Below are 16,099 nucleotides of genomic sequence, written 5' to 3'. Positions count from 1 at the left end.
ATTGTAGCCTGAACAAATCAAAAGTTCTCCAAGAGGTCTGTTCATAAATATAATTCCAAAAAGGTCTGCACAAAAAGCAGCTCTTTTAAAACACTGGGTATCTGTCACTCTGAAGGCAGAAATTTTTAAAAATTCAGTGAGTTTTCAGCATGAAACTTGTATTAGGGCATTGTAAAAGTCAATTCATACTATCTGATCTTTGGGTTCAGCTTCTTCAGGGACAACTGAATGAAGATCTTTAACACAACAAAGTATTTGTCCCTTTGAAAATCTACAGATCACTTGAGCTTCTTGATCAATTCCTCCAAAGTGCTTCTGCAAAATTTCTTGCCATGTTAGAAAGTGGGAAAGGTCTTTTCAATTAAGATATCCATGAAACAACTAAGGCGTCTACACCCTTTGAAGTTGCAAAGGGACTGCTACAGCCTACTAAAATGTAACATTTTTAAGTACCTGAAAATAGATGTTGAGTCAAGAGGTGGCTTTAGATTTCAGAATGGAATCCTGAAGAGCCAAGTCCTCAATAGACCTTGCAAAATAAAGTGCAAACTAATCTCCCCATGAGCTTTCTGCTGCTAAGCCCCGTGATCTGCTCAGCCTATTACACACACACACTTTATACACTCCTTCCCTACATTTGCTCTGATTGGTATGCTGCTGCTCCAGGGATATAACCAAACTTGAGTGAGGAATGAGAGAAGTTTTGGGCACACAGATCTGTGGGTACCGCCGAGCAGATCTTTTCAGTCTAATTACTGATATCCACCCAGAATAAAAAGCAAATAACTAAATACATTTATTAAATAAACAGTAAAATTATGCTGATATTTAAATTGTCATCTGTAGACTACAGAGAAAATTCCACTGAGATGACTAGAGGCAGATGACCTTGGAGTTTTATGCTGCCTCACTGATTCTGTGGATAGTGCTACATCTGTTCATATTCTCCTCACTTTAGGGCAATTTTTTTAAAGTGAAAATCTTGTGACGCAGAAATGGAAGACAACTGCAGGCCAAAAGAACCCTTTGTGGGTCATATCCAAGTCGTAGGTTATACACCACAGCTCAACACCAGGGATTTTTGATTGCAAGACATCTCCTAGCAACCTCTGATTAGTATATAGATTTGCAAATGCTAGACAGCATTTATTATTACTGCACTGCAATAATGCTTAGGGATATCAATCACAGATCAGAGCCTCATTGTGTCAGACACAAATAAAGGGATAAATTATAAACTCTTTGGGGCAGAGACTAAGTTTAAACCAAGTGATGACAGATGGAAACAGACAGGAGCAGCATAAGGTAACACTGAGACAAAACTGGTCACAACGAACAGTAGAAAAACAAAACAAAAAACAGTGAACAACTTTGGTAAATACCTAGAAGGCCATTTAATCTTCTGTTAGCAGAAAAAAAGTTTATTTTTCTTTCTGATAAAAACCATTAAATAGAAATTCCATGGTACTAATATTAAGGTTCCATGGGCTATGCCAGATTCACTCCTATTACACAAAATTGGCTTTAATGTGGTTGATCCTATTTCAATTTTATAATCTTAAAGAAATTTTCTTTAGTAGCGGCTAATAATCTGGGTGGAAATGAAGCAAATTGTCATCTTAAGGCAGCACATTCTATGAGGACTTCAGTTTTTCAGTGTGATTATTTAAAATCCCACTTCAGCAAACAACTGAAGCATGTGCTGAACTTGCAGCCCACAGAAGGTGAGGCTATCGTGGCTTTTAAGCCATTCTTGCATCCTCTTGGGCTGCAGAAGCCCCAAGCCTAATTTAGACAGCCCTGAGAGCATGTCTGAGTTATGTCCCCAGGCTGTCCTATGAGCTGCACTATTGCATGTGGAGGCCCTGCCCCAGCATGGTCCACATGCCAAGTCTCGCCAGGGAGTCCGCAGAGGAGGCAGCCTTATGGCCATCTTCCAATTTCTGTGCCACGAGAATTCTCCCACAGCTGATATGGGGCTCCCATTGTCCCTTTACTCTGCTCTGGCCCTTTCTTCTGGCCTACATGGTCAGAGCAGGGGTGAGATTCTCATCTATACAGTCAATGTTATTTAAGCATGAGCTCAAGGGCTTCCCTTACCCAGGACCTAAAGTAGTTGGGGGTGAGTTAAATATTAGCTGAAACAGTAGCAGAACTACAAGAACAAGGTCACAATATTTAAAAGAAATAAAAAGGAAATGCTACTTACCATCTAGCAATTCCAGAGTAACTGAAGGATCAACATATTCCCACCAATGCTTTCCATCCGTCGATACAGGAATCTCCCAATTGGACCACTTGCATGCCAAATGAATGCACACACATGCTATCACTGTGGGTTTGTACTGAAGACAGAAGGTAGTAAGGTGCAGGCTGTTGCAGAGAATTCAAACATGTAAAACAAAAAACCCAAACAAGTCAATCACTAAGATTATAGCATAAAGTTTTGTATCAAAACAGATATTAAACATTACATCATGGAACATGCTTCTGCTTAAATTCTGAAATTATTTTACAACCTTGAGAAAAGGCAGGTCATTTATCTGGTAAATTTAATTTGCTCTTAACAAGAGTAAAAAAAAAGTATCCCTCAGTTCATTCTATTGGCATTTTACTTTTTACTTAATTTTAAAGAGAGGGACAAAAATTCAACATAACATGGTTAATAAAATTTCAACCACAGTGAAGTCATTAATACAGCTCATTACTGAAACTGCGTATCAAACTAGTAGCTATGGATACTCAATAGTTCCCTTGAGGTTGAGAGAATCACTTGTGTGACATGAGTAGTCTTCATTAGGCCCAGGTTTGGGGATACAAATCCTCTCTCATTTCAATTTCCCAGCTGGCAGTAGCACAAGTATGCTGGTTCAAATACAGTGATTTTAACAGGTTTTGAAAACAAAACTCTTCCAAACAAAAAACTATCCCATAACAAAGGGACCACCAAAAATGGTTAGGGTCCTCCCAAACAAACATTACATATACAAACTTGGATATTAACAAAATCATGTACTAGGATTACATTAAATTAAAACTAATTTTGCAAAGAACACATGGAAGACTTTTAGATCTACTCCCAAACTTCATCCTTATGCACCAGAATAGCTGCATACATTTATTAGTCTGCATTTGGACAACCAATTTTAATTTCACATAAATACTAAGATTTTTAAAAAAAGCATGTTAAAAATAAACACTGCTTCTGGAAGGACAAACATTGCTTAGACTAATTCTAGTCTACCTGGAAAGAAGATTAGGTAATTTTAAGAGTTTTTAGGCTGACTGCAGTTTCATAAAACTAGGATTGGATCAATGTATTTAAATTAAGAAAAAATTGCCATTAACTACAAGTGTAAACTAGAAATAGCTTTGTACTTACCAAGATGCTCGACTTTCTAGGTTAAGTTTATCTCTTTGTAATCTTTAGCTGCTATTCAGGCTACCAGTTTTAGACTTATGCACTCACAAATCGAGAAAATGTCATCAGAAAGCACCACTACACTTCTCATTGTGCATTTAACCCCTTTGTGCCACAAGGCCCTTGTACAATACACCGCACTGCAAACAGAACGGTACCACCACTGTAGATGGCCCAGTTTTCTGTTGCAACAAGGGTAGGACACATGGAGGGGGCCCTGCAGTAAAGGAAGCTATAGTGTGCTACAACAGTGCAACAAAGAGGTTCAGGATAACAACCTGTTGGTAGCCATGAAATAGGATGTCTGTGCCAAATCCTTGCTTGCTGTAACAAAAAGAAAATTGAAGAAAAATTAGCAATCCACTCCAAATTGTTGGCTTCATTCCAAAATTAAAATGCTTTAACCTCAAAATGAATGGTATGTAGAACACTAATAAGATACATTAGCTGCCTTTTAAAGTAAATCAGCTACTTAGCTCTTGGCACTGAGGACAGGTTTACTCATCCTCACTGAGCTATAATTGGAGATGGGCAAGTCATTCAGTTCATCAACCTTCCCTCTACTGTTCAGAGTATGTTGATCCTTCTGCCTCTTGAACTGTCTCTATCTAAGCCACAAAAGGATGGAAGTCTCCCTTTCATCTCCTTAGCCCTCCCAAATCTAATACAGTGTGGGTGGAGGGATGGCTCTCTTATCTTCCACCTGAACTCTAGTGCTTGCCTGCCTCCCTACTTTAGTTCTAGATGGTTCCTTACCACAACCCTCCCCACAGCTGGGTCTCTCAGCAGGACAGTCAAATAGAGAGCCAGTTTGCACTATAGCTCAGGCCAGAGCTTAGTGCTCCTCTCCAGCTGAAGGAACATAGAGCAGTTGAGAAAAACTCAATGACCATACACCAGTAACACATAATTATCCCAGAAAGTCCTAGAACAGAGCTAGTTCCCAAACTAGACAGTTTAAGGGTTAAATTAGCTTGTGTGCACTTCTACACCTTCTTTAATCAAAATGTAATGCTCATAAGCATGGAACAAAACATTTGATTATATTAGAAGCTTCAACCTAGATTTTAACAAATTTATAACTCATTAAAAATGGTCATCAAATTCAAGGCTTCAACATCCCAAAGACTGATCTCTGGCCCTTATCTGCCAAACCCCCAAGGTCCTCACTCAAATAAGAGCACTTACTCTTAAAATGTGTAAGATGGAATGTCTGGGCACAATGAGCTTAATTGAAGATTGAATGCAGCCTTCATTGAATTTTCTTACTTTGATACTACCACTTGAAATCAGTGCTACCTGGAGAAAATGTACTGTTGGATCTTATGTCAAAGGGAGCATTGTCACAAACCTCTATTCTTTTATTTTAAGGAGTTTGTCTGAAAAAGAAAAATTGTAGCAGTAGCTTTCAAATTTAGCAATCTGGGAAGCTTTACAAACCATCATTTTATCAAAATCCAATCGAATTCCATTTCCCATTACTGCTGATAATAAAGATACAAATGTGTAAACCAGGCTTATGCCTTTTGCTAGGGCTGGGCAATGCCATAATCCATTGTTGATTACATCAGTGAATCTGACAGAAGTAGTAAGAGAATAGGACCTGTTTTCCCCACATATATTTTGCTAATCCACAATAATAGAAAATAAACGGACATTTGATGGAATTGTACTACATACTTAGCTTTTTCAATCTGTTTTAGTAGTTCTGTGCCAAATTTATTTTCTCAAAATTAAACTTCTTTGGTAGCCTTTCCCAAAAAGATATAGGGAAGCATATTCAGGGCTCTACTACAAAAACCCTGACACTTTCATAAGGAAACATAACTGAAAACGGAAAGGTTAAACAAGACTGCAGGTTTGTTAGTTTTTATCAATGTACAGAATAAGCCATCTTCACGGATTTCTCTACAATACTACAACTTTGCTGAAGCATATTTGAGTTAAAGAAAGATGAAATACCATAAATTCATCAGTATGACTTTATATTAAAGAAAGAGTGGACTGCCAAAAGCTACCAGTGCAACAAATATGATAGTTGTCAAATATGGAATTGGAAGACTTGTGGCACCTTAGAGACTAACAAATTTATTTGAGCATAAGCTTTCGTGAGCTACAGCTCACTTCATCGGATGCATTCAGTGGGGTTTTTCTTCCCCCCCACTGAATGCATCCAATGAAGTGAGCTGTAGCTCACGAAAGCTTATTCTCAAATAAATCTGTTAGTCTAAGGTGCCACAAGTACTCCTTTTCTTTTTGCGGATACATACTAACACGGCTGCTACTCTGAAATATGTAATGGTTACTTAAACAATTTTGTTTTACATAATTTTAAGTTGAACAGCAAGAAACTAGGCAAAAAAAATCACAATTTGAAAATTATACATTTCAGTCTCAATATAAGTCCACATTAATGGGATGCTTGCACTCATAGCACTAAACAGACTTCTGTAACTAAGATTTCAAATTTATTCGATTTACATACTTTTGTGTAATCAAATGAAGTTTACCAAAGACCAGGATACAGGTGTTTAAGCTCAACAAACCAAAGCCACAACAGGGAAAGACTGTCCAAGGTATTCATATAAACTTTTTAAACAAGGACAATGTTTTAATGCAGCTTAGTGCGATCTCACTTAAGCAAAGAAACCTAGTTAAAGGCTGGAACTCCACCCTTAACTAACCCTTTAGAGCTGATCAGGAATTATTTGAGAAATGTGCAAAAAAGTGGAAGGCGTATCAACAAGGCAATGACCTTGCCAAAGGTATAAAAGTCAGAGCAAATCAAGAGAGCATGATAGTTTACTACTCATCTGTTTGACGGCAGATAAATATGACTTCCAGCCAAGAATATGTTTCTCATCATTCTTTATCACTCGGGGGCAGGGCTGTGTATCTTAATCCTTCGTTGCACAATCAACCATGAAAGACTGGCTTGGATACTTGATGTAAGTAACCAAACCCTTAAGGCAGGACCTGGTACAATTAATCTACCTTCCAAGAGTCTGGGGTCTTCCATAAATCCCTGGCAGGATTAGATTACTGAATCCATTGTTAATGGGCACAGCAACCCTATCCACCTGATGTGGTTCCCAATTTTCAGTCTATGAGCCTTTTCCTGAAGACAAGTCAATTGAAAGTCCAGTGCTTCTGGGGAGATCTTATATTTAATTATACTCCCAGAAAATTTCAGTGTGCTGATCCTCTTAAGAATATGTGCCATCAACCTGCTTGTTAGTAGGACTCAGACATTTAGGGAACTTATGGCCCCAGAGGGAGCACAACCTCCTGGGACAATCAGGGTAGAAGAGCTACCTAGATTCACTGCAAGAAGTACTTGGAGAGTAGAAGCTGAGTAGGGAAGCTCTCCTGGTATCCCAAGGAGAGGAAGATACTCAAGCAATCCCCAGAAAGAGATGGATCCAGATGGGCAAGTCTGCACTTAAGAATGAAGAGCTATTAGAATCCTCTGGTCAAAGGGAAAAGATCAAACAGACCCTAGGAAGAGGATTGTGTTGATGAACACCTGATACATAGGGGAAAGACTGGAAGAAGACCGGGTACAAGGGTTAAGGTTTGTGAATAGTCTTGTCTGATTGCCAAAGACTACTAGACTTCGAAAGAGGACTGTAGAAAGCTGAGGTGAAGGTTCAGAATGGGAGGGTTTCCTCTACTAGTGATAGGATATAACTTACTTAAAATCTTCCCACCTCACATAACATCAGCTGAATTGTCTTGACATCCCCTGGAAAAGATATATATTTGGATCTACCGCCTCTTCTAGAGGGTCACTTTCTCTGTCAGATTCAACCACAGTTGAGCAGATTATACTGGTGGTTTGGAAGGCGTACAGACTTTGACCGTGCAGTTTTCACATTAGTAGAGTAAGGACAATGGCTATCCCAAGATACCTGGCAATGAAGGTGAAACAGCGGCAGGTCTCCCACAAGGCAGCTAGGTCAAACTCAAAGTCCCCGGTTCTCAATGTTCATTTTCAGGAGAACCTTATGTCCCAGTGTAGATGCAGGATTAATTGGTGAGGGGCTTCTGCTCGGGTGCATCAAGAAAGGTCCGTGAGATGGGAATGAGTGTACCAATTCCCCCCCTTCAAGTTAATCAGAACTAACCTCTGAACACCAGATTGGATTGGCACCAAGAAATTAAGGGCCTAGGTGATAGTCTCAGAAGTAGGAAAGAGGAATATTCTCTCACCTCTGATCTCTCAGCTAGCACAGGTGCCAGTAATTTAATTTTTGCCATTATGAATATGAATTTCCCTTTCAACACCAGAGTCTCCTTGGAATGGGAACTTCTTACTGCCAGGTCATTACAGATACACTGTCTCCAGACTTCACAGGCAATTGTGGTCCTGTCTCCTCTTTCTTGTCAGTTTCTTAACACTGATGAAGAATGACGTGGATCAGTCTGATGTCTCCCATCTTCCACCTACCAGAATGTTCATACCTTCTTAGCCCCAGACTTAGACATTCTAAGGCTGGATTTTCAAAGATTCAAATATAAGAGAATTTAAAGTCAGAAGGCACCATTAGATCACCTTATCTGGGCTTCTGCACATTAAACTTCACCCAGTTATCCCTGTACTGAGCCCAATCACTTGCTCTTTGGATAAAGTACATCTTTCAGAAAGGCATCCATTCTTGATCTGAAGATTTTGAGAGACTCTTGGCAAATCCACCACTTCCCTTGGCAATTTATTCCAGTGGTTAATCACCCTCATGACTAAAACTCAGTGCCTAATTTTAATTTGTTTGGCTTCAGCTTCCAGCCACTGGTTCTTCTTATGCCTTTCTCCACTAGATTAAAAGGCTTTTTAGTGTTTGGGTATTTTCTCCCCAAAGGAAGCAAGCTCAGGGCCTCCATCAGCATGGATAAAATCTGAAACTCCATTCTTGAATGGGCAGCTTGTAAGTGTAAGGCAGATATGGCAGTGACTGGATAAAGTCCCCTTCACCCAAGCATCTAGGAAAGAAGTACGAGTCTGGGATAGGAAATTTGTTATTACAAGACAGGCATTTCTTAAACCATTTTTCTGCTGAATCTGCGCCATCTTTAGTGAGGCATGTTATTAGAAATCAAGTTTTAGGCAAAACATAAGTCTGAGGTACCAGAGAATTCTGTCTGGCTGCTCTGGTGGTTGTTGTGGAAGGCAAATGTATGGATATGCCTCAGCTAACCTTGTAGATCTTCTTCTGTGACTAGAAGTTTTTGTCAATGCCTCCCTTCTCCCCTGCACCCATCTGAAAGAGCTTTTTAGGAAGTTATTGGACAGCATGTCCCCAAAATAGGGATTTGTTTATACTAACAATACTCTAAAAGGGCTTTCCTGGAGACAGTGCTTCTAAACTAAGGGGTTGGCTACACTTGCAGATGTAGAGCACTGGGAGTTAAACCAGCCTTCAAAGACCACAGCAGGGAAAATGCTGCCATGTGTTTACACTGTCAGCTACAAGTACAGTGGCATGGCCACATTAGCAGCTCTTGCAACGCCACAGAGAGCAGTGCATTGTGGTAGCTATCCCAGTGTGCAAGTGGCAGCCGCGTGCTTTTCAAATGGGATGTGTGTGGAGTGTGACAGGGAGTGTGGTGTGTGTATGTGGGGGGAGAGAGAGCGTGTGTTTTGGGGGCAGAGTGTGTGTCAGCATGCTGTCTTGTAAGTTCAGACAGTGGCAGACACCCCCCTCGCAGAGAATACATTGACAAAAGCAAAGAAATGTAAAGTTTAGCCACCTCACAGAACATACTCTGCTTATAAGCACACCTCTTACAAGTATATGGCACAGACTATACATTACAACCTTCATTCTGATCCCCTCAATCCATTCTTCTGTACACACACACACACACCCCATTACCAGATTCCACCCCCAGCCCCGAAACATTAGTCATTTTGAAAGTCTGGTGTAATAGCTGACTGTATCAGAAGAGGACAGCTACATAAAAGGAGAGTTTGCAGAAAGGCGGTTAAAGGCAGTGATGAAAGGCTAGGGCAGAAGTGAAGCTGCTGATTAAGATTTTATTTAACAGCTGCGCACAAAAATCACCCCCACTGCAGGATAAAGTGACAGAAAAATGTAGCCCTTGATGTAGATTTCATCTGATGGAACAGACTGGCGCTATATACACACAATCAGGCTTGCATATGTCCAAGTCATATGCAAGTAACAACTAAAAATTACCCTAAATGGGGGAAAAAATTCCACACACAAAACCTATCAGTTGCACCAGATCTACTCAAAACCAACTTCCAGCAATTTTTCTATAGACTGATATAAATCTTTTAAGGAGTCTGTCATTGAGACACAGGATTGTCAAAGTGAATTTTCAGCCACACCCCAATTCCAAAATAAACTTTAATTTTTGCAAGAGTCATACCAGTGCCCCCTATTTTTAAAGAAAATCAGCTGTGTGCCTTTTTAAAATGCAACCCTAACTATGCAGGTGATCCCAGGAACCTGCACAAGAAGAATAAGTATATTTATAGTAAGTTTATCCAAGTAATTTCTTCCTACACTATGTATGGAAAACCCACTCAAACTCTATTTTCAGAACGAAATAACCAAGACAGACAGGACTATGGAATAATCTACTGCAAAATTTTTCTTAAAAAGGAACCTATGTTTGAGTTATAGGACTATTGTAGACTCTGTTATAGTTAATTTTTACATTCCTATAGTGTAAAAGCCAGTTAGAAGGTTCTTATATGGAACTTTTGAAAAAAAAATACTAACACCATACCAAGACCTTGTCGACCAATTTCAGCACAGAACACATTATAGACATCTTAATATATAGGCTTATAAAGAGTAATAGCCTATTATCTATAGCCACGCTAGTGGAAAAACGTTACATAAGGATGCAATCACTGGCTGAGGACAGGTTATTTCATTTCTTGCCAACACCACTCCAATTCAAATAAAATAAAACTCAGATTATGGAGACATTGTTCTTATTTATAGAATCATTCACATATCTCTCCAAGTGTCTGCATGTGGCAGACCTCCTATGTACTCTGCCAGCCACTGCTTGCTGATGTGTGCCTTGACAAAGCAGAACTCAACACTGACACAGAATGCTTTTGCATGGATAGAAGAGCTTTATGTGTAGAAAGTTGCAGATTCAAATTAACTAGCCCTCTAATGTATTTAATTCTGCAACAGATACTATAAGAAAAGCACTTGTTTATGAATGAAATCATGAACTGTCATCCTAAATATCTTTTGGCAGTTCTGGAAAAGGGCAGGAGTAAAGTAATGAGGACTTGCTTCTTCCAAATATAAGTATCAGCCACAGGAGACCACCTATAACTACTCCTATGGTTGTCAGTTGACAGAATGGAAGGAAAGAGTGAGATGACAGGGCCATGGAATGAGAAGTGAAGAGTGACAGAAAAAAAATAAGGGACAGAACTAACAATTGGTAGACACATCATGGAAATCCTATATACTTTTCTGAATTGTGCAGACCACTAACATCTAAAGCAGAATTTTCAAGATCTGGCTTTTAGTAACCTGAAATACATCAGTTTAAAGAGTGCTCTTTGGGTAATATATAACTGGGGAAACAGGTGTGCCAATGATATTTACTCACACTGGGTGACACTTCATAAATCATTTTATTGAAGATCACTGACCTCTCACTAACTGCGTACATTTCACAACATCTGTGTGTGGATGTTCAATGGTAATCTCAAAACCTGAAAAATTAAGGAATATGTTTCAGAAACTGCAGTACATTTGTACAACAGAAAGACCTACCAGATCTTTAGATGTATCAAACCCCACCCTCTGCAGCCAATGAACATAAATATAAATTAAAAATAACTGTCCAATTTTTGAAATGCCAAAAGTTATTAAAAAGATCACTTGTTCTCTGGAGTTTTTTTTTAAATAGACTTTATCCACAGTATTACTAGCATTCAACTTTAAGAACATTAGATCAGGTACAATTCTGTTGCCTTGCAGCTTCGTTTTTCTTCTTCTTAAACTGAGTTCTACGCAACTCGGCAGTTAAACAAAAATACTATTATGCATCGATCTGTGTTCAGATATTGGTTTTAGTGCCAAACCTATTTGAACAGGCACTGCACATTTTAACCTCCCAAAGTGTGGCAATAATAGCTATTTAAGTAATATTTGTCCAACTTAATATAGCATACATGCTTACAATGCAAATATCCTTTTCTCAGTTAAAGTAAATTGCAACAGAAAGGGTCAGCTAAAGGCCAATGATACTGCGTTATTGGAGATCCACTTTAATAGATGTACAGTAACTCCTCACTTAAAGTCATCCCAGTTAACGTTGTTTCATTGCTGAACAATTAGAGAACATGCTCGTTTAAAGTTGAGTAATGCTCCCTCATAACGTTGTTTGGCAGCCGCCTGCTTGGTCCACTGCTTGCAGAAAGAGCAGCCCGTTGCAGCTAGCTGGTGGGGGCTTGGAACCAGCGTGGACCGGCAGCCCCACTATCAGCTCCCCGCTCCCCTAAGTTCCCTGTGCATCAATTGCCAGCAGTTTAGCTGTCCCTCCCCCCCACTGCCATGTGCTGCTCCTGCCCTCTGCCTCGGAGCTGCTCCTGGGAGCCTCCTGCTTGGTGGGTGTGGGGGTGTGTGTGTGTAGAGGGGGGCTAATATCAGTGTCCCCCTTCCCCTGGCTCATCCCATCCATACTGCAGGGGGGAGACACGAGTCTCTGGACGGAGGAAGCTTGCTGGCAGCAGTTGCTGTCTCAACTTCCTGATTTACTTAAAATGGCAGTGTACTTAGAGTGGGGTCAGCATACTTAAAGGGGCAATGCGTCTCTCTCACACAGGGTATGTGTTTCTGTCTCTCTGCATCATGCTGTCTCCCTTCCTTCCATTCGTGCTGCCTTGTAGCGTGTTAGGCTACATTAACAACGTGTTAACCCTTGAGGGCTCAGCCAAATGCTAGTTCATCATTTAGCAGTAAGGCATTCCCTGGGAAATATCCCACCCTCTTCCACCCTCTAACTTCACCACCTCAACCAAGCTTCGCAATCATCATTGCTGTGTACAATATTAAATTGTTTGTTTAAAACTTATACTGTGTGTGTCTGTGTGTGTATATACATAAGCAGCAACATTCTTCATAATGAAGTTTCAAAGCTGTACTAAGCCAACATTCAATCGTAATAATATACATACACACAGAGTATAAGTTTATATATACACATATAAAAATAAAATATAATATAATTTGTGTGGTGAAAACCCCCGCCCCCCGCTATTTACATTAATTCTTATGGGGAAATTGGATTCGCTTAACATCGTTTTGCTTAAAGTCGCATTCTTTAGGAACATAACTACAACGTTAAGCGAGGAGTTACTGTACATTTAATTGATTGCATGCAGACCTTATTCTTGCGCAGGCTGAATGCCATTTAAAATAACATACCTAAAGTTTGAAGCATTATTGTTTCAAGTATAACCAGTTCTTGGGCCTGCTGAAGGTATGCCTGAAATGTAAAAAAATAAGTTACTGTCAAGACCTACTAGAGAAATTTATTGTGCTTACCAAAGTCTCAAACAGAAATGGTATGGGTGACATTTAAAGACCTCCTTTAAGACCTCAAATTTACTTACTTTTGATTTACTATATCTTGATACACATTTGGATTCTCAACTTTAAAAACAGTTAACTGCAACTTGTCTGTGATCACAAAGGCAATTAGCCATTCAATGAATGGTAGCATAAATCAAATCTGAGAACTATTTTCATAACTGAGCATGAAAATAAGTACTGTATACTACAAAAAGAGGTATAACTGCTGTCGGATGGAGAAATTTCCTTTTCCAATACAGCAGAACCTCAGAATTATGAACACCAGAGTTACGAACAGACCAGTCAACCACGCACCTCATTTGGAACCCAAAGTATGCAATCACGCAGCATCAGAGACCAAAAAAATAAAAAAAGCAGCAAGTATAGTACAGCACTTGTGTTAAATGTAAACTAGTAAAAAATAAAGGGAAAGTTTAAAAAAGATTTAACAAGGTAAGGAAACTGTTTGTGTTTGTTTCATTTGAATTAAAATGGTTAAAAGCAACATTCTTCATAATAAAGTTTCAAAGCTGTATTAAGCCAACGTTCAGTTGTAAACTTTTGAAAGAACAACCATGTTTTTTGTTCAGTTACGAACATTCCAGAGTTACGAACAACCTCCATTCCCAAGATGTGCATAACTCTGAGGTTTTACTGTAGCTAAGTAGAGAAAAACATCTCAGCTTCTAAAATGGTATTAAAAAATACATAAGGATATAAAAGATACTGTGTTCTTATGATATGTTAATCAAGATTAACCTGAACTTCTATCACAAAAGTTTAATGCGTTACATCATAGAAAAGTTTTTATTACATGCACAAGTGTCCTATTAAAAAGGGAATTAGAGGTCTTAGTCTGCATGAAATATTAAGTAATGGTGATAGGTCCACTAATGGCTATGCTATTACGTTACAAAACAGACAAATTATTTGATTTAAGCATAGAAGAGTCTTCTAGAGTCAGCAGATGACATTAATCCAGTCAAGAACCTAGTACAGCAACTCATCTGAAGTGTCAACTGTATCTTAAGAAGAATTACAATTAGATTTAAAGTATCACTTCCACATACATCACTTTTTGTATCCAGCTGTGCCTCTTGAGGATGAAGACATGCATGTGCTACTTTGATAACATGTTCGAGTTTTCGTGGCTGTTCTTCCACTTTCGCAGCCAAAAACAATGCAGTAGGAGAGATTATCTGTAAGAGAGGATAATTTTTTAGTTTTGAGAAAAAATTTTTTTTCTAGTGCAAGCAGGACCTAAAGTTACATGAATGGGGGGGAAACTGGTAATTGCAAAAAGTCTATACAAGAGATGAAACAATATTCAAGAGTAAAAAATGAAGACAGTTACTCTACCTGAATTTCAGTATGATAGAGTTCTCCTACTCAGCTGAAGAGGAAAAAATTGTAAGAATTAAACTATATTATGATCAAGAAATGTTTCAGGCCAAATTAATTCTGACAGATAGCTGACAAATTCTTTCATCGATAGTCACCGAACCAAGAAGAGGTGATTCCATTTTAGATTTAATATTGGTAAGTAGCAAGGACCTCACCGAAGAACTGGTTGTAGAGGAAAATCGTGGTTTGAGCAATTCATGTGCCAAATTCAGTTTAAACTAAATGGATAAACAAAAATAGTCTGCAATTAGGTTCCTTGATTTCAAAACGGAAAACTTTAATAAATTAGGGCAAGTAGTTAGGGAAGAACAAGGATCTCAACGTGGAAGAGGCTTGGATTTACTTTAAGTCAAAGTTGTAGACAATATTTGAAGCCTGCATCCCAAGCAAGGAGAAAAAATTCATAGCGAAGGTTCCAGACCAAACTGGATGAACAAGGATCTCAAACAGGTTATTAAGGGAAAGCAGAAATCTTACAAGGAATGGAAGAAGGGACGGATCAGCAAGGAAAGCTACCTCTTGGAGGTCAGAAAGTATAGGAAAAAAGTGAGAACTGCCAAAAGCTAAGCAGAGTTGGACTATGCAAAGGAAATTAAAACCAATAGTAAAAGGTTTTTTAGCCTATAAATAAAACAAAAACAAGTAAAGAAGAAGTGGGACGGCTAGAGCACTGAGGACGGGATACTTTTTGCAATTACCAAGCATGGCCCAACACCTAAATTAATACTTCGCCTCAGTTTTTAATAAGGGTTACAAGGAGCTTGGGCAAGATAAGGGTGGCTAATGAATATGAGGATATGGAAGTAGAAAATGACCACATCCAAAATGGAAGTCAAATTCAAACAGCTTAATGGGATCAAATCAGGGGGCCTGGATAATCTCCATCCATTAATATTAAAGGAACCTGCACATAAAATTGCAAGCCCTACAACAAGGATTTTTAATGAATCCATAAACTTGGGGTCCGTACCCTCTGACTGGAGCACTGCTAATATATTATCTATTTTTAAGGGAAAAGAAGTGATCCAGTAAACTACAAATCTGTTAGCTGACTTCAATTGTATGAAAGATCTTGCAACAAATTTTGAAAAAGTAGTTAAGAATACAGAGATAAACGGTACTTTGGAAAAAACTGGCAGATTGTACCAGATCAAAATGATGTCTCTCTTTGAGAAGATAAGTTATTTTCTAGACAAAGGAAATACAGCAGATCAAATCTACTTGGATTTCAGTAAGGCACTGACTTATTTCCACATGGAAAATTAGTTAATTTGAGAAGATGGGGATTAAAATGAGAACTAAAATGTAGGGAAAGGAACTGGATAAAGGGGAGATTACATCAGGTCATAATGACAGGTGAACTGTCAAGCTGGAGGGAGGTTACTAGTGGAGCTAATCAGGGATCGGTCTTGGGACCAATATTACTTATTTTCATTAATGACCGCGGCACAAAAAAATGCGAGTGTGCTAATAAAATTTGTGGATGACATAAAGTTGGGAGGTACGGACAATACTGAGGAGGACCAGACTATCATACAAGAAGATCTGCATAACCTTGAAAACTGGAATAATGGAAATGTGATGAAATTTAATAGTTTAAAGTCATGCACTCAGGAACTAACAAGAATTTCTATCAATTAGTGGGAGACATATCAGTTGAAAGCAACAGAGGAGGAGAAAGATCTGGCTGTATTGG

The 16,099-nt window shown here is 38.8% G+C and overlaps 1 protein-coding gene across 10 annotated transcripts in view; it reads right to left on the bottom strand.

The window, feature by feature from the left end:
• The window catches only part of CCNT2 (cyclin T2), a 44,136-nt gene that overhangs the window by 10,386 nt on the left and 17,651 nt on the right, over positions 1-16,099 (bottom strand). For 7 of the 10 annotated variants that reach the window (XM_077830603.1, XM_077830596.1, XM_077830599.1 and 4 more), the window contains 5 exons: positions 14,070-14,198; positions 12,853-12,913; positions 11,073-11,135; positions 3,700-3,745; positions 2,210-2,373 (listed from right to left, as the gene is read on the bottom strand). In XM_077830603.1, coding sequence (XP_077686729.1) covers positions 2,210-2,373; positions 3,700-3,745; positions 11,073-11,135; positions 12,853-12,868 — 289 coding nt within the window. In that variant the 5' untranslated portion in view covers positions 12,869-12,913; positions 14,070-14,198. Of the gene's footprint in view, positions 1-2,209; positions 2,374-3,382; positions 3,746-4,609; positions 4,738-11,072; positions 11,136-12,852; positions 12,914-14,069; positions 14,199-14,358; positions 14,399-16,099 lie in introns of those variants that run through there. The other 3 variants (XM_077830602.1, XR_013347575.1, XM_077830605.1) reach the window with 3 other exon arrangements.

The sequence above is a fragment of the Eretmochelys imbricata genome, chromosome 11, assembly GCF_965152235.1.
Source record: "Eretmochelys imbricata isolate rEreImb1 chromosome 11, rEreImb1.hap1, whole genome shotgun sequence".
NCBI classification, from domain to species: Eukaryota; Metazoa; Chordata; order Testudines; family Cheloniidae; genus Eretmochelys; species Eretmochelys imbricata.
Note: the sequence above shows the minus strand (reverse complement) of the source record. Positions and strands in the feature narration are given on the sequence as shown.